Source organism: Hemitrygon akajei, chromosome 12 (assembly GCF_048418815.1).
Source record: "Hemitrygon akajei chromosome 12, sHemAka1.3, whole genome shotgun sequence".
Taxonomy (NCBI): domain Eukaryota; kingdom Metazoa; phylum Chordata; class Chondrichthyes; order Myliobatiformes; family Dasyatidae; genus Hemitrygon; species Hemitrygon akajei.
In genome coordinates this window covers 109,393,494-109,414,918 of record NC_133135.1, presented here as the reverse complement: position 1 = coordinate 109,414,918, position 21,425 = coordinate 109,393,494, and the positions used below count along the sequence as shown (strand labels likewise).

General features: G+C 48.3%; 1 protein-coding gene across 2 annotated transcripts in view; it reads right to left on the bottom strand.

The window, feature by feature from the left end:
- Positions 1–12,377: 12,377 nt before the first annotated feature.
- The window catches only part of ttc9b (tetratricopeptide repeat domain 9B), a 117,916-nt gene continuing 108,868 nt past the window's right edge, over positions 12,378–21,425 (bottom strand). For both annotated transcript variants that reach the window (XM_073063847.1, XM_073063848.1), the window contains 2 exons: positions 15,896–16,078; positions 12,378–12,612 (listed from right to left, as the gene is read on the bottom strand). In XM_073063847.1, the coding sequence (XP_072919948.1) occupies positions 12,518–12,612; positions 15,896–16,078 (278 nt within the window). In that variant the 3' untranslated portion in view covers positions 12,378–12,517. The remainder of the gene's footprint in view (positions 12,613–15,895; positions 16,079–21,425) is intronic.

The window sequence follows — 21,425 nt, the reverse complement described above, 5'->3', positions numbered from 1 at the left end:
TGGAGATGTTTCCCTCTGAGATCTCTCCCTATAGAAACAGGAGATGTTTCCCTTTGAGATCTCCCCCTATTTAAACAGGAGATGTTTCCCTCTGAGATCTCTCCCTATTGAAACAGGAGATGTTTCCCTCTGAGACCTCCCTATAGAAACAGGAGATGTTTCCCTCTGAGATCTCTCCCTATTGAAACAGGAGATGGGATATGCTGTTTGGTATTTGCCAAGCCTGGCAACTCGAGTGCAGACGTTTCATCACCAGTCGAGGTGACATCCTCAGTGCACCGTTGTTGGTGTTTGTCTCTGCAAGTGCTCATGTTTATACATGCCCCGTTTGCTTGCCTTGGTCCTGATTTTCTGCCCCTTCAGTTGAAGATTGAATTTTATTGGCTTGCATTTCTTTGGCTTTTAGGGGTTCATAGATGGGGTCTATTTCAATATGTTTGCTTACAGTGTTATCAGAAGGTCAACTGAACACTTCCAGAGTGAAACACCAACAACTGTGCTCTGAGAGTATCTCCTCGACTGGTGATGAAATGTCTGCAAGCTAATTGCCACGCTCGGCGAACACTGAACATCAAACACCTCAGCCCGTGTTACCAACATTCACCAGCATCCTGAGGAGCTAGGAGGTATTCCAAACACAAGAGATTCTGCAGGTGCTGGAATTCCAAAGTAACACACACAAAGTGCTGGAGGGTCTCAGCAGGTCAGGCTCCATCCACGCAGAGGAATAAAGAGTCGTCGTTTCAGGCCAACACCCTTCATCTGATCTGCTAAGTTCCTCCAGCATTTTGTGGGACATTTTCTGATCCATCCTGATAGAAAAACACTGACTCCAGAAATAATTTTTGTACTGGCATGTTCCTAATGACTTGGATTTTAGGTTTGTTTCTCACGTGTACATCGAAAACTGTGGTAAATTGCATGACTTACATTGACAACCAACACAACCGAGGGATGTCGTCAAGTGTATGGCCATGCACTTTGCTAGAAGAAACAAAAGTGTACACTATTTTCCAAATGGAGAGAAAATTCAAAAATCGGAGGGGCAAAGGGACTTGAGAGTCCTCGTGCAGGATTCCCTAAGGGTTAACTTGAGCTGGTGGTGAGGAAGGCAAATGCAATGTTAGCATTCATTTCAAGAGGACGAGAATGTCAAAGCAAGAATGCAATGTGGAGGCTTTATAAAGCTCATGTGAGACCTCACGTGGAGCACTGCGAGCAGTTTTGGACCCCTTATCTAAGAAGTGATGTGCGGAAATTGGAGAGGGTTAGGAGGAGGTTCACGAGAATGATTCCAGAATTGAAAGGCCTGTCATATGAGGAGTGTTTGATGGCTCTGCACCTGTATTTACTGGAATTCAGAAAAATTGGTGGGGCGGGGGGGAGATCTCATTGAACCCTATTTAGTGTTGAAAGGCCTCGATAGAGTGGATGTGGAGAGGATGTTTCCTATAGGGGGGGAGTCTAGGACCAGAGGGCACAGATAGAGTGGATGTGGAGAGGATGTTTCCTATAGTGGGGGAGTCTAGGACCAGAGGACACAGATAGAGTGGATGTGGAGAGGATGTTTCCTGTAGTGGGGGAGTCTAGGACCAGAGGAGACAGATAGAGTGGATGTGGAGAGGATGTTTCCTGTGGTGGGTGAGTCTAGGACCAGAGGACACAGATAGAGTGGATGTGGAGAGGATGTTTCCTATAGTGGGGGAGTCTAGGACCAGAGGGCACAGATAGAGTGGATGTGGAGAGGATGTTTCCTATAGTGGGGGAGTCTCGGACCAGAGCACACAGATAGAGTGGATGTGGAGAGGATGTTTCCTATAGTGGGGGAGTCTAGGACCAGAGGACACAGATAGAGTGGATGTGGAGAGGATGTTTCCTATAGTGGGGGAGTCTCGGACCAGAGGGCACAGATAGAGTGGATGTGGAGAGGATGTTTCCTATAGTGGGGGAGTCTCGGACCAGAGGGCACAGATAGAGTGGATGTGGAGAGGATGTTTCCTATAGTGGGGGAGTCTAGGACCAGAGGGCACAGATAGAGTGGATGTGGAGAGGATGTTTCCTATAGTGGGGGAGTCTCGGACCAGAGGGCACAGATAGAGTGGATGTGGAGAGGATGTTTCCTATAGTGGGGGAGTCTCGGACCAGAGGGCACAGATGGAGTGGATGTGGAGAGGATGTTTCCTATAGTGGGGGAGTCTAGGACCAGAGGACACAGATAGAGTGGATGTGGAGAGGATGTTTCCTATAGTGGGGGAGTCTCGGACCAGAGGGCACAGATGGAGTGGATGTGGAGAGGATGTTTCCTATAGTGGGGGAGTCTAGGACCAGAGGATACAGATAGAGTGGATGTGGAGAGGATGTTTCCTATAGTGGGGGAGTCTAGGACCAGAGGACACAGATAGAGTGGATGTGGAGAGGATGTTTCCTACAGTGGAGGAGTCTAGGACCAGAGGACACAGATAGAGTGGATGTGGAGAGGATGTTTCCTATAGTGGGGGAGTCTAGGACCAGAGGACACGGATAGAGTGGACATGGAGAGGATGTTTCCTATAGTGGGGGAGTTTAGTACCAGAGGGCACAGATAGAGTGGATGTGGAGAGGATGTTTCCTGTAGTGGGGGAGTCTAGGACCAGAGGACACAGATAGAGTGGATGTGGAGAGGATGTTTCCTGTGGTGGGGGAGTCTAGGACCAGAGGACACAGATAGAGTGGATGTGGAGAGGATGTTTCCTATAGTGGGGGAGTCTAGGACCAGAGGACACAGATAGAGTGGATGTGGAGAGGATGTTTCCTATGGTGGGGGAGTCTCGGACCAGAGGGCACAGATAGAGTGGATGTGGAGAGGATGTTTCCTATGGTGGGGGAGTCAAAGACCAGAGGACACAGCCTCAGAGTAGGGAGGCATCCTTTTGGAACAGAATTGAGGAGGAATTTCTTTAATGAGAGAGTGGTGAAACTGTGGAATTCATTGCCAGAAGTGGCTGTGGAGATCAAGTCTTTATGTATATTTAAGGCAGAGGTTGATAGAATCTTGATTAGTCAGGGCTTGAAGGGGTACGGGGAGAAGGCAGGAGACTGGGGCTGAGAGGGAAAATGGATCAGCCATGATGAAATGATGGGCCAAATGGCCTACTTCTGCTCCTATATCTAATGGCCGTATGTGCTGTGGGATGCCCGCAAGTGTCACCGCAGATTCTGGCACCAACGTAGCATGCCCACAACGCTCGGCAGAACAAAACAGAACACAACAAGCAACACAATAACAACAGCTAAAGTAAACAAAATCTTTCATATGAAGAACGACTGGATCGACTAGGCTTATACTCACTGGAATTTAGAAGACTGAGGGGGGATCTTATTGAAACGTATAAAATTCTAAAGGGATTGGACAGGCTAGATGCAGGAAGATTGCTTCCGAGGTTGGGGAAGTCCAGAACGAGGGGTCACAGTTTAAGGATAAAGGGAAGCCTTTTAGGACCGAGATGAGGAAAAACTTCTTCACACAGAGAGTGGTGAATCTGTGGAATTCTCTGCCACAGGAAACAGTTGAGGCCGGTTCATTGGCTATATTTAAGAGGAAGTTAGATATGGCCCTTGTGGCTAAAGGGATCAGGGGGTATGGAGAGAAAGCAGGTACAGGGTTCTGAGTTGGATGATCAGCCATGATCATACTGAATGGTGGTGCAGGCTCGAAGGGCCGAATGGCCTACTCCTGCACCTATTTTCTATGTTTCTATTAGACTTCAACGTCCCAACTTCTCATCGACCTTCGAGTTTTGATCATTAATGTTGACTCCTGGTCTGACCTACATCGGGATCCTGAAGTCCTGTCTCGGACCACAGCACCAAGGATTAATCTTTGGAATCTGTTTTCTCATAGATTCACAGAGCAATAGTGTAGTGGTAGACACAGTGCTTTTCAGTACAGGTGACCTGGGTTCATTTCCCACCATTGACTGTAAGGAGTTTATGTTTCCTCCCTGTGACCGTGTGGGTTTCCTCTGGGTGCTCCGGTTTCCTCCCACAGTCCGAAGACCTACTGGTTGGTAGGTTAATTAGTCATCGTAAATCGTCCCGTGATTAGGCTAGGATTAACTCGTACATTAATCGGTAATTGGAAATAATTTGGAAGATGTGTAGCTCAAATGGTCAATGGATGCGTTGAGTTTTTCTCCGATCTTAGCAATTTACTTGTAAAAGTTTCGAAGACATCATCAGTGACCTGTTCACTTGTGGTGTGTCCTCCAAATTTTTGGCCTTTTTATACTTAATCATTCAGCTGATTGGTCATCATTTCAGAAACTCAATTGTGATATGGGGAGGAAATCTTGTCACTGATTGGCCAGAACGCACACTGTTCACCATGCAGCCAATCAGTGATGAGATCCCCTCATCGCATCACAATTGAGTTTCTGAAATGCCAACCAATCAGCTGATTGATTATAAAGGCCAAGCATTCAGAGGACACACCACAGTCAACATGCTCTGATGAACTCTCCTCATATGGTGATGAAATGTTTGCAAGTAAATCGCCAAACTTGGTCATTGTAAATTGTCCCATGATTAGGCTAGGGTTAAACTGGGGGTTCATATCTACACGTACAAACAAGCTGGATGAACTCAGCAGGTCGGGCAGCATCCGTGGAAATGAGCAGTCAACGTTTCGGGCCGAGACCCTTCGTCAGGACTGAAGAGGGAGGTGGCAGGGCCCCATAAAGAAGGTGGGGGGAGGGTGGGAAGGAGAAGGCTGGTAAGTGCCGGGTGAAAAACCAGTGAGGGGAAAGATCAACGGGTGGGGGAGGGGAAGCAGGGAGGGGATAGGCAGAGTGAAAGTGGGATGGGGGAAGGGAGAGGGAGGGAATTTCCGGAAGTTGGAGAATTCGATGTTCATACCAAGGGGCTGGAGACTACCCAGACAGTATATGAGGTGTTGCTTCTCCAACCTGAGTTTAGCCTCATCATGGCAGTAGAGGAGGCCATGTATGGACATATCCGAATGGGAATGTGAAGCAGAGTTGAAGTGGGTGGCAACCGGGAGATCCTGTCTGTTGTGGTGGATGGAGCGGAGGTGCTCGACGAAGTGGTCCCCCAATCTGCGTCGGGTCTCGCCAATGTTGAAGAGGCCGCACCGGGAGCACCGGATGCAATAGATTACCCCAACAGACTCACATGTGAAGTGTTGCCTCACCTGGAAGGACTGTTGGGGCCCAGACTAGTGGTAAGAGAGGAGGTGTAGGGGCAGGTGTAGCACTTACGCTTGCAGGGATAAGTACCAGGTGGCAGATCTGTGGGGAGGAACGTGTGGACCAGGGAGTCGCGGAGGGAACGATCCCTGTGAAAAGCAGAGAGGGGTAGAGAGGGAAAGATGTCCTTAGTGGTGGGGTCCTGTTGAATGTGGCGGAAGTTGCGGAGGATAATATGCAGGATCTGGAGGCTGGTGGGGTGATAGGTGAGGACAAGGGGAACACGGTCCCTGTTGTGGTGACGGGAGGATGGGGTGAGGGCCGAAGTGCAGGAAATTGAGGAGATGCGGGTGAGGGCATCATTGATAACTTCCGGTAATTCCCTCCCTCTCCCTTCCCCCATCCCACTTTCACTCTGCCTCCTCTTCCAGCTGCCTATCACCTCTCTCATGATTCTGCCTTCTTCTACTACCCATAGTGCTTTCCCCTTACATTCCTTCTTCACCTTTCCCGCCTATCCCCTCCCTGCCTATCCCCTCCCTCACCCCTTGATCTTTCCCCTCACTGGTTTTTCACCCGGCACTTACCAGCCTTCTCCTTCCCACCCTCCCCCCACCTTCTTTATGGGGCCCCTGCCCCCTCTCCTTCAGTCCTGACGAAGGGTCTCGGCCCGAAACGTTGACTGCTCGTTTCCACGGATGCTGCCCGACCTGCTGAGTTCCTCCAGCGTGTTGTACGTGTTGATTTGTCCACAGCATCTGCAGTGTACTTTGTGTTTAAATTGGGGGTTGCTGGGTGACATGGTTCAAAAGGCCAGAAATATGCTGTATCCCAATAAATAAATTAATTAAATAAAACAAGTGAAAATAAATAAATAGATAAAGTCCTTCAGCTCAACAAGTCCATCCCAACGGCATTGTCCATCCAACTGCTCTCAAACTTCCTGAGCCCCATCTCTCCACGTTGTTCCTTCCCGCGCCTTGTGACGCATCAGGCAACAACCTTGCCATTTCTTTAGCATTTTTATCTGCTTCTTACGAGGCCGAGTTGCTAGCTCGACACTCAACCCAGCGTGGATAGAAAGCGTGCAAGGAGCCAGGCCGATTCCAACCCAGGACCACTCACCTCGAAATGCCGAGGCTGGCTACACCTCCCTGAACCTCTTACACTATTTTTAATTCGACTCGTTATTCACATTGAATTAGGAATTGTGATTTTACTGAAATGCCCACACTGGCTGTGCCACACATTTATCATTGACTAGTTTATGACAACAAGCTACTACAAGAAGTAAGCTGCTTCTTACTGCCTCAGTAAAGCAGCCAGCTTAATCAATGACCTCACCAACCCCAGACATCCTCTCTTCCCTACTGTCCCATCGGGCAGAAGGTACAAAAGCCTGAGAGCACGTCCCACCAGGCTCAGGGACAGCCTCTATCCCGCTGTTATCAGAGTACTGAATGGACCTCCTGCATGATGAGATGGACCCTTGGCCTCACAATCTTCCTCATGATGGTCTTGCAACTTATTGTCTGCCTGGACTCACTTTCAAGGACTCTACAACGTACGTTCTAAATATAGTCACAGAGTCATAGAAAAGTACACCACAGAAACGGCCCGTTTGGCCAATCTAGTCTGTGCTGAACCATTTAAACTGCCTACTCCCAATAACCATAGACCTCCGTACCCCTACCATCCTTGTACTTATTCAAACTTCGCTTAAACATTGAAATCGAGCTCACACGTACCATTTGCACTGGCAGTTCGCTCCGCACTCTCACCACCCTCTGAATGAAGAAGTTTCCCCTCGTGTTCCCCGTAACAATTTCACCTTTCACCCTTAACCCATGAATTTTAGTTGTAGTCCCACCCAACCTCAGTGGAAAAAAACTGTTTTAATTTACCCTATCAAGTCCTCATAATTTCGTAGACCTCTCAATCTTTTACGTTCAAAATCCTAATCTATTCGACCTTTCCATATAACTCAAATTTTCCATTTCCAGCAATATCCTGGTAAATTTTCTCTGTACTCTTTCAACCTTATTTACATCTTTCCTGTAGGCAGGTGACCAAAACTGCACACGATACTCCAAATTAGGCCTCACCAACATCTTGTACAACTTCAACATAACATCCCATCTCCTGTACTCAATATTATCTGTCTACCCGTCTATCTGTCTATCTATCTGTCTACCTGTCTGTCTACCTGTCTATCTGTCTGTCTGTCTACCTATCTGTCTCTCTATCTGTCTCCCTGGCTGTCTATCTGTCTGTCTACCTGTGTGTCTGTCCATGTACCTGTCTGTCTACCTGTCTATCTGTCTGTCTGCCTATGTGTCTGTCTGTCTGTCTGTTTACTTGTGTGTCTGTCTGTCTACCTGTCTATCTGTGGTCTATCTGTCTGCCTGTCTGTCTGTCTGTCTAGCTGTTTATGTATGTACCTATTATGTATTTTTGTATTCGTCCAGTTTGTCTTCTTTTGCACATTGGTCGTTTGTCCATCTTCGTGTGCAGTTTTTCTTTGTTCTACTGTGAGTGCCTGAAAGAAAATTACTCTCAGGGATATAGTGACATGTAGATTCTTTCACAGTAAAATTTACTTTGAACTTTACACTGCACTTTCTTGGTAACTGTAACACTTCACTCTGCGTTCCGTCATTGTCTCCTCAATGCGCTGATCTGTATCGATGGCATGCAAAACAAACATTTTCGTTGTACCTCAGTAACCCGATTTTACCAATTAAAAAAGGTGTAGTCTACGTCAACCAGTTGCTCTGGGAACTCATTCCCCACTCTCACCACCCTCAGGTGCCATATTGCTCGAATCTGCGGCCACTTTTCTAGGTACACCTGCTCATTAATCAGCCAATCGTGTGGCAGCAAGTCAATGCAAAAAAGCACGAAGACATGGTCAAGAGGTTCAGTTGTTGTTCAGACCAAACATCAGAATAGGGTAAGATTCTGAAATCTTTGGTTTCAGAATGATCGTTGGTGCCAGACAGGGTGGTTTGAGTATCTCAGAATCTGCTGATCTCCTGGGATTTTCACGCACGCAGCAGTCTTTAGAGGTTACAGAGATTGGTGCAAAATGCACAAAAAAAGTCCAGCGAATGGCAATTCTGTAGGTGTAAAACACTTTGTTAATTAGAGAGGTCAACAGCCCTGACTGATTCAAGCTGACAGGAAGGGGACAGTGACCACTTCTATCAGGAAGGAGCTGGAGGAACATCAGGACTAGAACTACCAGACTGGGTAATAGGACACAGGTGACTAAGACAGTAAGCTGTCCACCATTTACCAACGCAAACACGAGGAAATCTGCGGATGCTGGAAATCCAAGCAACACACACAAAATGTTGGTGGAACGCAGCAGGCCAGGCAGCACCTATAGGGAGAAGTGCTGTCGACGTTTCGGGCCGAGACCCTTCGTCAGGCCTGCTGCGTTCCATCTACCTCTGGTGCTCCCTTCCCCCTTTCTTTCTCCCGAGGCCTCCCCTCCTATGATCCTTTCCCTTCTCCAGCTCTGTATTCCTTTCGCCAATCACCTTTCCAGCTCTCAGCTTCACCCCACCCCCTCCGGTCTTCTCCTATCATTTCGCATTTCCCCCTCCCCCCACTACTTTCAAATCTCTTACTATCTTTCCTTTCGGTTAGTCCTGACGAAGGGTCTCGGCCCGAAACGTCGACAGTGCTTCTCCCTATAGATGCTGCCTGGCCTGCTGCGTTCCACTAGCATTTTGTGTGTGTTGTTGTTTACCAACCTGTTTACTATTTATTGTTCACCCACGCTATTCACTACGCACTTTCTAAACTATGTTTTACCCACTTATTTATGGTAATATTTTGTTCTGTGCGTGATTTATGGTTTGAGGGTTCATCGTGGTCTGGAGGAACATCGCTGTGTTTGGTTAGATATATGCACAGTCGATGACTAGTAAACTTGAACTCAGAAAGCATCTCTGAACGCACAACACATCGAACTTTGAAGCGGATGGGCTACAGCAGCAGAAGATCACGAAGGTACTGTACCCACAGAGGCCACTTTGTTCGGTACAGGAGGTACCTAATCGTGTGGCCACTGGGTGATCTTCAACGATGAATTTACCCCTTCCAATGGCATCATTTCTACTAAATCAGACAGATGTGAAAAAAAATCAAACTTAAATTATCACAGCAAAATATTCAACGTTGATCACTTTAGGTGCTTTATTAAAAGCATAACATTCTGGGATATCACATCCTGAATAAAAATCTTACACAATCAGATTTATATTGCTCACCCACCTTTCTGATTGAATAGGCCAGGGATGATGTCATGAATTGGCAATCACCATTTTCCTCCAATCAGCATCGAGTGGGGCAGCCCATTCCGAGTCAAGGGGGTGGGGAAGAGCTGTCTCGGGAGCTCACCCTCATTGGCCAGGGTTCAGTGACAACATTCAACCATTTGAACTTTTAGGGAGAAGTTGATATTCAAATTCCCATGATTGTTATCAGCAGAAGCAACATTGCAATTGGAAAGGAAATAGTTTCAATGCAAGATTTAAGGGGATATGGTGTGTGAAGTTGCTGGAGGCTCTGGAATTAAGGAGGGGTGGGGAGGGGGGGTGCCGGCTGTGTGTTGGAGGAACTTTACATCTGCTTAACATATGTGGCAAGTTAAACCTCTGGAACCAACTGCTTCCTGTATCTTGGGTCCACACGCTACCTCAGTCTGAAAGAGGGCAAATTTGGGGTTTCAATTCAGATAAAGTTTCATGGTTTTGTTCCTCAGCACTCCTGACGTTTACTCTCTGTGTTACCGGAAGACGGGCAGCAATTTAAACTCTTTCATTTATAGAAGGACCTCCACTGTGCAAAGCACCACTTCTTGCAGTGATTACTGTGTAGAGGCAGGCAGAGAGGCTCTGGGAGTGTCCAGACTGAAACAGTTCTAGAAGGGATAGGCGACCACTATTCCATACATCACTTATGCGAGTGTAGGCATATGGGAATGAGTGTATCAGTGTTTGTGTATGTCTGTTAGGCTGTGTTGTGGAGTTAGTGTATATAGCAAATATTAACTTCACCAGCAACCAATCTTCAGTTTTGAATGTGGATCGCAGATTGAATTTAATACACAGCTCAGAACAATGGGCTTCCTGGAGCTGCAGGTTGGGCTCAATCACAAACAAAGAATGAATGTGGCCGAGAGTCGGTGGAAATTAACATTCACTTTGGGTGTCTGGAGTGGGTGCAAAGAAGGAGGTGTTTGAAAACTGTATGTAGTTCAAAGGAAGCATTGTAGGGACACTGTAACTATTGAATTACCCTGTTGTTACCTTTGATCTTTGCAATATAAAAATGTCATGTAATATTGGGTCAGGCTGGACTCTTCTTCCAAGAGTGTCTCAATATGCTGCCTGTATACACATTATTTTGCAATAAAGGCTTCCATATCCACTAGCTTCAGAGTCTCTCCAGTGACTTTGTTCACAGTTACAACAGAATAGATAACTACTACTACTTAAGCCACTTTTTAATGTTTGTGTGTTACATTTCTTCGAAGAATGGATAGCTAGATTAGCCGTGTAATAAGCCGCTTATAGGGTAGTACAGCAGCGTAGTGGTTAGCACAACGGTTTACAGTGTAGGCGACCCGGGTTCAATTCCCGCCACCGCCTGTAAGGAGTTTGTACGTTCTCCCCCGTGACGTGTGGGTTTCCACCGGGTGCCCCGCCTCCCTGCCACAGTCCCGTGATTAGGCGAGAATTAAATCAGGGCGGGTGGGGCAACTGCATCTCAATAAATATATAATAAAAGGTACTCTGCGTTGTGAGTGTGTCTGTAGGTGTGTGAATGAGTGTGTGCGCACACATGAGCGCTTTTTGTTGTGTCTGTGTGTGCATGTATGTGTCTACATGTGTGTGTGGGTCCATCTGCGTATGAGTGTACTTCTGTGAGCGCGTGCACATGTACACGCGTGCGTGTGTGTGAGAATGTGTGTCTGTGTGTGCATATATGTGTCTATATGTGTGTGTGTCCATCTGCGTATGAGTGTACTTCTGTGTGCGCATGCACATGTACACGCGTGCGTGTGTGTGTGCGACGATGTGTATGCATGCATGTGTGTGTGTGTGTGAGAATGTGTGCATGCGTGTGTGTGTATGTGTGTGTGTGTGTGTGCGCGCGTGTGTGTGTGAGAATGTGTGTGCGTGTGTATGTGTGAGAATGTGTGTGTGTGCGTGTGTGAGTGTGTGTGTGTGAGAATGTGTGTGTGTGTGTGTGTCTGCATGTGACACTTCAGACTTTCTTTACTTGGGACGGGGTGGAGTAAAAGTTCGTGTTGGTCACATGTGAGGTCAGTTCAAGCAGCTCGGGGATCTTGGACAAAGTTGTTGGGACCACTGCTGTCGCGGCATGCACGGGGAACTCCACACTCCACAACCGCTCACCTCAGCAGCAACGCCTCTGATGAGCTCTCCACCAGCTAGGGGGACTGACTTGCATTGCCTTTCACACAGGACACCCTGAAGCACGTCCCACTGGCATCCTCACGATGGGCAGTCAGTGTGGTGGTGGTGTAGGAGACATAGCAGCCAAAATGTGGGCGGCAAGATCCCACGAATGCTTATAAGATCAGAACCAGATCCTATGTTCTCTGCATAAGAGAACATGCAGTGTTTTCTAAAATACACTCTGGAATTTTTCACATCTGCCTGAGAGAACAGGGAGGGCCTTGGGACCTTGTCCAGGAGGCAAGATCAGATGGGGTGAGTAGCATTCCCTCAGTCCCAGCTGTGCTCGAGTTCCGAGCAGGGGCTTGAACACACAACGTGCAGCGGCTGTTTTCCAGGGTCCCATGCTCATGAATGAATGGGAGACCCCCAACCTGCAGAAACTGGTCATGGACTGTGGTAGGCTGTTGGATGGGCCAAGGACCCTAAGTGATCCTTGCTTCCTCGGCATTAAGTATTCTTCCTTCTTCCTCATGACTAAGTGTTCACCTGTCTTGTCAACCATGGCCCCTTCACCCTTCCATCCTTTCCCTGTCTCAGTGGGACAAACCTATCCGGACCCCCCTGAACAACCTCCACGTTTCTGCAAGGCAGATCCAGAGGTGAACACCAAAATCCCCAATTTGGTACAAGTTATTAACGTCCATATGGATGCAGCCCCCTCCCCTGCCCCACTGACCCCCTCCCCAGCCTCCAGACATCACCCACCACCCCAGAAACACCAGTGAGATATCTTGTTTTGAAACCAGAGGCCCCGAAGTTTGACGTTTCTTTTTGTCGAAGTTAGATCCATGCAGTGCCGGCCGGAAAGAACGTTTGCGGCTGCGTCACGTTCCGTTAGCCAACCATCTCCTTGTAGCCCTCCTGCTCCCGCTGGTTGGACCGGTTCATCTTGATCTCCGTCAGCTGAATATATCGGAACACGTTTGTATCTGTGGAGAGAACACAATGGACGGGGCACACTGCAGAACCAGACTCATTACTGGGAAACAAGGCAATGAACCTGGCCAGGCGAGGGACCTCTTGGTGCCGGAGCACTTTGGAGACTCCCTGAACTTCATCATAGTCAAGGACAAGAACAGGAATGGCCTGTACGGGGAAAGTAATTAATCGTGGGACGGCTTGTCACAATGGCATTGAGCAAGGATGTAATGCTGAGGCTTCATAAGGCACTGGCCAGGCCACACTTGCAGTTTTGGCCCCCTCGTCTATGAAAAGATGTGCTGGCATTGGAGAAGGTCCAGAGGGTCATCAGAATGATCCCAGGAATGAAAGAGTTAATATACAAGGAGCGTTTGATGGTCTGGGTCTGGATTCTCTGATGTGAAGGGGGGGGTGGAATCTCACTGAAACCAATCAAATATTGAAGGGCCTCGATAGAGTGGATGTTGAGACGAGGTTTCCTACGGAGGAGGAGAGGGAACAGCCTCAGAAGAGACTGGCTGAGCAGAGTATTCTGACAGGCTGCATTACTGTTTGGTACGGGGGTGGGGGGTTGTGCTACTGCACAGGACTGAAACAAGCTGCAGAGGGTTGTAAATTTAGTTGGCTCCATCTTGGGTACCAGCCTACAAAGTACCCAGGACATCTTCAGGGAGCGGTGTCTCAGAAAGGCAGCGTCCATTATTAACGACCTCCAGCACCCAGGGCATGCCCTTTTCTCAGTGTTACCATCAGGGAGGAGGTACAGAAACCTGAAGGCACACACTCAGCGATTCAGTAACAGCTTCTTCCCCTCTGCCATCCAATCCTAAATGGACATTGAACCATGAACACTACCTAACTTTTTAAATATATATTATTTCTGTTTTTGCATGATTTTAATCTATTCAGTGTTGGCGCGTGGCCTAGTGGGCAAGGCATCAGACTAGTAACCTGAAGGTCACTGGTTCGAGCCTCAGCTGAGGCAGTGTGTTTGTGTCCTTGAGCAAGGCACTTAACAACACATTGCTCTGCGACGTCACCGGTGCCAAGCTGCTTGGGTCCTAGTGCCCTTCCCTTGGACAACATCGGTGGCGTGGAGAGGGGAAGGCCTGCAGCTTGGGCAACTGCCGGTCTCCCATACAACCCTGCCCAGGCCTGCGCCCTGGAAACTCCAGGCGCAGATCCATGGCCTCTCGAGACCGACGGATGCCACCACCAATCTATTCAATTGATTTACCCAGTTATTTATTATTTTTTTCTTCTATATTCTGTATTGCATTGAACAGCTGCTGCTAAATTAACAAATTTCACGACACATGCCGGTGATAATAAACCTGATTCTGAATAGCAGGACGTCCATTTAGAACAGAGATGAGGAGGAATTTCTTTAGCCAGAGAGTGGCAAATCTGTGGGATCTATTTCCACTGATGGCTGTGGAGGTTAAGTCATTGGAGATATTTAAAGGCAGAGTTTGATAGGTTCTTGATTAGTTGTACGTCAAAGGTTATGGTGAGAAGGCAGGAGAATGGGGTTGAGGGATAATAAATCAGCCATGACAGAATGGTGGAGCAGACTCGATGGGCTGAATGGCCTAATTCTGCACCTACGTCTTATGGTCTTATTGGGAGCATAAATTGGGAACAGATGTTGTCAGGAAAATACACAACAGAAATATGGAGGTTGCTTAGGGAACACTTGCGTGGGGTTCTGAATAGGTTGGTCCCACTGAGACCAGGAGAAGAAAGACGGGTAAAGGAACAACAGAAAAAAAATGGGAGCATACGTACGGTTCAGGAAGCAAAGATCAGATAGGGCACTTGAGAATGATAAGTTAGCCAGGAAGGAGCTTAGGAAGGACATAAGGGAGCTAGAAGGAATCATGAGAATTCCTTGGCAAGTAGGATTGAGGGAAATCCCAGGTTGTTCTACATGGACACGCAGCCAGAGGGAAGGAGGGACCAATCAGGGATAAAAAAGGGAAATGTGCCTGGGGATGGGGGAGATAGGCGAGGTCCTTAATGGATGCTTTATTTCGGGATTCACCAGCGAGAGGGGCTTGTTCAGACTGAGGTCTGCATGGAACAGGCTAACGTGCTGGAGCGTGTTGAGGGTAAGAAAGAGGCGACGTTGGAACTTCTGAAGAACACTGAGGTAAGTAATCCAGGTGGACATACCCCTGGATATAGGAAGGGAGGGGAGAGATTTCTGCACCATTGGCAATGATCTTTGGCCACAGGAGGAGTACCAGCAGACTGGAGAGTGCCAAGTGTTACTCCCTTGTTCCAGAAAGGTATAGGGATAATCCTGTAAACCGTAGACCACCGAGTCTTAGGTCAGTGGTGGACAAACTATTGGAGAGGTTTCCTAGGGACAGATTGACAAGCGTTTGCAGAAGCAAAGCAACACACACAAGATGCTGAAGAAACTCAGCAGGTCGGGCAGCATCTACAGAAATAAATAAACAACTGAAGCTCCAGGCTGGGTCGCTTCTTCAGGACTGGAGAGGAAGGAGAAAGGTCCCAGGATAAAAAGGTGGAGGGCAGGGGGGAGAGGGGAAGGAGGCTAGCCGGAAGGTGGTGGGTGAAGCCAGGAGGGTAGGAAAGGTCAAGGGCTGGAGGAGAGTGGACAATAGGAGAAAAGGAAGGAGGAGGGGACCCAGGAGGAAGTGATAGGCAAATGAGAAGAAGTAAAAGGTCAGAGTGGGGAATAAAGGAAATGAGGGGGGGCATTTCTTACCAGGAGAAGCATAATTTGATTCCGATTCTGATCGAGTGCACAGCCAGAGATCTTTCTCCCAGGGTGGGAATGGCTATTTCCTGTGGACATGATGTTAAGCTGATGCGAGGAAAGTATAGTGGGGGGATATCAGATGTAAGCTTTTCACACAGGGGGAACACCCTCCCAGGGGGTGGTGGTAGAGGCAGATACATTGGGGACCTTTAAGAAACTCTTAGATAGGCAGATGAATGATAGAAAAATGGAGGGTTATGTAGGAGGGAAGGGTTAGATTGAAAGAGTAGGTTTAAAGGTCATCACAACATTGTGGGCCGAAGGGCTGTAATGTCCTGTGATCTACACTCAGGACAAGGTTTCTCACAGAGAGAGAGAGGTGGGGGCCCGGGATGTACTGCCACAGTTAGTGGCATTGAAGAAACTTTGAGTCAGACACATCAATATGTAGGGAGTGGAAGAATAAAGTCTAGGGGCAGGTAGAAGTGATGTAGTTTAATTCGGCACTGTGTTCAGCACAGACGTTGCGGGCCGATTGGCCTGAGCCATTTTGTGCTTACCTGTCGGCTCCCGGTCTTTGGCTTCCTTCAGGTACTGCAGTGCGTTCTCACAGTCGCCGAGGTGGTAGAAGGCGATCCCTGCTCTGTACATGGCTTTGAAATTGTCCTTGTGCTTCCCGAGAATTTTCAGACAATACTCTTTCACCCGTTCATAGTTCACGAGCTCCGACTGGAGGAGGCAGGCTGCCAAAGGAACGAGGGAAACAGAGTCAGATTCTGGGAGTTTGGAGGAGGGAGGTCCCTCCACAGTCCCTCAGCAGCCACCCTCTGTTCCATCAGCTGGGGTTCAGAGGGCAACCCTCTCATTGGAAGCAGGTTAAGGTCCAAACCCCAGACAAATAGTCCAAGGAAAGATCATAGAACATGGAAGAGTACAGCACAGGAACTATTCGGCCCACAATGTTGTGCCGAACCAGCTAATAAACAAATGAAAGACAGCCAAACACTAATCCCTCCTCCCTACACCATGTCCATGTCCCTCCATCTTCCTCACATCCATAAGCCTATCCAAACATCCCTTAAAAGCCTCTAATGTATTTGCCTCTACCACCGTACCAGGCAGCACATTCCAGGCATCCACCACTCTCTGAGTAAAAAACTTACCCCTCACGTCCCCCTTGAACCTACCCCCTCACCGTCAATGCATACCCTCTGGTATTAGACATTCCAACCCTGGGAAACAGATATTCTCTGTCCACTCTATCTCTGACTCTCATAATCTTATAAACCTCTCTCAGATCTCCCCTCAGCCTCCGACACTCCAGAGAAAACAACCCAAGTTTATCCAGCCTCTCGTGACAGCACAGGCCCTCTGAACCAGGCAGCATCCTGGTAAACCTCTTCTGCTCCCTTCCATAGCCTCAATATCCTTCCTGTAGTGGGGCGACCAGAACTCTACACAATACTCCAGGTGTGGCCCAACCAGAGTTTTATAAAGTTGCAACATAACCTCCTGACTTTTGAACTCAATGCCTTCCTTGACTAATAAAAACAAGCATTCCATAAGCCTTCTTAACCACCTTTGTGAGCTGTGTAGCCATTTTCAAGGAGCTATGAACTTGGATGCCAAGACCTCTCTGCTCAGCGACACTGATAAAGACTTTGCCTTTCACTGTGTACCGCCTGCTTGCGCTGGCCCCACCAGGGCGCAGCACCTCACGCTTATCTGAATTTACCGTCACATCCGCGAGAACACAGGTGGCATGGCGATGTAAAACGTTACAGCGTCTGCGACCCAGGTTCGATTCCCACCACTGCGCTAGCGTGGGTGGAATAATCCTTTGTGTGGTGCGGTAGAGATACAGAAGTCTCTACCAAAGGAGGTGTAAGGAGCTCCCTCTCTCTGCTAGGCTGCAGGTCACCCTTGAGCAAGGTGTAGCACCTACTTACCCCTCCCACCTGGACACTCTCTCTTCTCCCCCCCCTCTCCCATGGGGCAGAAGATACAAGAGCCTGAAAGCAACAACATAAGACCATAAGACAAAGGAGCAGAAGTCGGCCATTCGGCCCATCGAGTCTGCTCCGCCATTTCATCATGAGCTGATCCAATCTCCCCTTTAGTCCCATTCCCCCACCTTCTCACCATAACCTTTGATGCCCTGACTACTCAGATACCCATCAACACAGCCAGGCTCAGGGACAGCTTCTGTAATCAGAGTCCTGATCGGACCTCTCCTATGATAAGGTGGACTCTTGGTTTACCTTACTCGAGCTCAATGCACTGTGCAATGATTTATCTGTATGAGCAGGTTTTCACTCTATCGCAGTACACGTGGCAATAACTAACCGACGCAGTACAAGGCACTGACACGGGATTCTGCCGGTGTTAGAAATTTGGGCAATGCACACACAAAATGGAGGAACTGAGTAAATCAGGTGGTAACTCTGGAGGGGAGTGAAGGTTGACGTTTCGGGCCGAAACCCTTCATCAAGGCAAGAATGTAATGTCGAGGCTTCATAAGGCACTGGCGAGGCCTCGCTTGGAGTATCGTGAGCAGCTCTGGGCCTCTTATCTAAGAAAGGATGTGTTCGGGGTTCAGCTCCGATGTCGTACCATAGAACCATAGGACATTACAGCACAGAAACAGGCCTTCTGGCCCCCTGTAAGGAATCTGCATCCCCGTGGAATGCGAGGATCTTCTCTGCCGTTGGTCATTGGAGATTGCCCTGTGAGTAGACTGGGTGGTTACTCGGGAGCGCAGCACCAGGGGCCGGGAGGGCCTGTTCCACGCTGTATCTCAACCAATCAATAGACAAGCCAACAGGCACAAAGAAGAAAGAAGCAGGCAATGCGTCTTTAGCGTACACGCGGTCCATTCGGGAGTCTGACAGCCGTGGGGTAGAAGCTGTCTCGGGGGGAGAGGAGCGAGGACCCTGATTACACTGGCTGCCTTCCTGAGGAGACTAGAAGAGGAGACGGAGTCAAAGGAAGGGAGGCTGCTTGTTGGCCTGCGCTCACGACTCCTGGCGGTCCTTTGCGGTCATGGGCGGAGCGGCTACCATATCGAGCCACGACGCAGCGGATAAGATGCTTTCTGTGATGCAACCGTAAGCACTGGGATATGCAAATTTCCTTAGCCTTCGCCGAAGTAGAGGCATGGTGTGATTTCTTGGCTAAGCTACGTAACCAGAGCAATCTGTTGGTGTCATTTACACTCAAGAGTTTGAAGCTAACTGGTTTATTCATAGAACTGACAATCGCTGGTGATAACTCTCTGTCCCTAACTGCCACCGAACTCAGCAGGCAACTATCAGTCAGCTGATTGTTGGGTCTGGGCCCAGGACAGAGCCTCTGAAATAATAATTTATTACTGGCACTCTCCGCCTCAAGCGTGGGAGAGCCAGCCTCGGATAATTAAGGAAATAAAAGATAGTATCAAATTAAAAGCTCCTGTGTACAAAGTCGCCAAGAGTGGTGGGAGACCGGAGGACTGGGAAAACTTTAAAAAAACAACAGAGAACAACTAAGCAAGAAAAAAGGAAAGAGAAGAGAAAGTGTGAAAGTAAATTAGCACAAAATATAAAAACAGATAGTAAAAGTTTTTATAAATATATTAAGCGGAAGGGGGTGGCTAAAATCAACGTAGGCCCTTGGAAGACGAGAAGGGGAAGTTGATATTGGGTGATAAGGAAATGGCTGAGGCATTGAACGACTATTTTGTGTCGGTCTTCACGGTGGAGGACACGTCTAATATGCCAAGGAAGGATGTTATGTATGAAATGGGTCGTGAGGACCTCGTTAAAATCACCGTCACTAAAGAGATAGTGATGAGCAAACTAGAGGGCCTGGTCCTGATGGGATGCATCCCAGGGTGCTGAAGGAATTGGTGGAGGTTATAGTACGTCGTCTGAACCCTTAGTGCCTAGGTGTCACATGGGGCCTCGAGGTTCTAGTAGATGCGTTGGTAATCATCTATCAAAACTCTCTAGACTCTGGGCAGGTCCCGGCGGATTGAAAGACAGCAAATGTCACGCCACTTTTTGAGAAAAAAAGGATGTAGGTAAAAGACGGGCAACTATAGGCCAGTTAGCTTAACATCTGTAGTCGGGAAAATGCTTGAAGCTGTCATTAAGGAAGAAATAGCGAAACATTTAGAAAGGAGTGGTTCCATTAGACAGACGCAGCATGGATTCAGAAAGGGCAGGCCCTGTTTGACAAACTACGGGAGTTCTTGGAGAACGTAATGAGTGCAGTGGATAGAGGGGAACGGGTGGATGTCGTAGAAGTAGGAAAGTTGTTTCCATTGGTAGGTGAGACTAGAACTAGGGGACATTGCCTCACAATTCAGGGGAGAAGATTTAGGATGTGGATGAGGAGAAACTGTTTTCCCCAGAGAGTGGTGAATCTGTGGAATTCTCTGCCCAGGGAAGCAGTTGAGGCTTCTTCACTAAATATATTTAAGAAACAGTTAGATAGGTTTTTACATAGTGGGGGAATTAAGGGTTATGGGGAAAAGGCAGGTAGATGGAGCTGAGTTTACGGACAGATCAGCCATGATCTTATTGAATGGTGGGGCAGGCTCGATGGGCCGGATGGCCGACTCCTGCTCCTATTTCTTATGTTCTTATGTAAATCCCATAATGAGGACTGGCTCATGGACCTCCAGCTTCCTGCTCTTCGGTTTTACTGACGTTGAGTGAGAGGTTGTGTGGCTCCAGACCCAGGTTTCCTTCTTCCTGTTTGCACAATTTGACATCTTTTGCACATTGGTTGTTTGTCGGTCTTTGTTGCAGGTTTTCACCGATACTGTTGTATTTCTTGGTATTTACTGTGAATGCCCACAAGAGACGAATCTCGGGATAATATAGGGTGACATATAAATGTACTTTGAACTTTTTGAATCTATGATCAGACCACGTAAGAAGGTTAGTCCTTCAAGCATGGCAGTGAACCAGAGAGATTTGGACAACAGCCTGAGTTATTGTAAATCATTACTAAGATTTGTATCATCTCATGTTCTTGATATTTATTGTTTATTAATTAATTTATTTATTATTGTGGGGGGGGGGGTTTGTATTCGCACAGTTTGTTGTCTTCTGCACCCTGATTGACCGCCCAAGTTGGGCGTTCTTCCATTGATTGTATTGTGGTGACCCACTTGCCAGCGCACTCGAACCGGCTCACAAAGCGGCGTGCGCCGGCATCGAGGCCAGTCCCAAAGAGGGCTCCAGACTGCTTCCCCAGCAAGGGGAAAAGCCCCCGCGCGGGACGGGACTGTGAGTACGTGCCCCCTACAGCATTCCCGCCCGGGGAGGGCGGCATCAGGAAGGCTTTAAAGCGAAGCCGCGAAGTTCGAATAAAATCTTCTTCAACTGCAGTTTACCGACTCCGTGTGGTAATTTCAGCGCTGCGTGTAGCACACCGCTACAATTGGCGACCCCGACGGCCCAAACGATATTTGGACCGGAGATGAACGACGCCGCATCTGTTCATGTAGTTTCGTTAAAACTGCCAAGCTTCTGGACGCTGCAACCTCACCTTTGGTTCCAACAAGCAGAAGCCCAATTCCACATTCGGCAGATAACCTCGGAGGACACACGTTACTACTACGTGGTGAGCTCTCTTGACCAGGAGACAGCCGCCCAGGTTGAGGAGTTCATACAGTCTCCCCCAGCAGATGGCAAATATACAGAATTCAAAGCCTTGCTCATAAAGTCTTCCGGACTCTCACGGTGCGAGCGAGCTGTCCGCTTACTGCACCTGGATGGTTTGGGACACAAGCCGCCGTCGGCCGAGTTGGTGTACGGCGCACCCCTGGTCATCCCAGGGGAGTTCATACCAGCCCCAAGGGGGCAAGAGGAAGAACCTGCAGCAGTCCTGGACAGACTAAGCGAGAGGCTCGGTAACCTGGCCCCCATTCTATAGATCTACTGACAATCCCCACAAGATAATGAACATCAGGGTTGTACATGATGACATTTATGTACTATGATAATAAATTTACTTCGGACTTTGAATAGACTATTTTACAATTCTGTACTGGCAGCACAGTAGCGTACCGGTGACCCAGGCTCAGTTCCCGCCACTGCC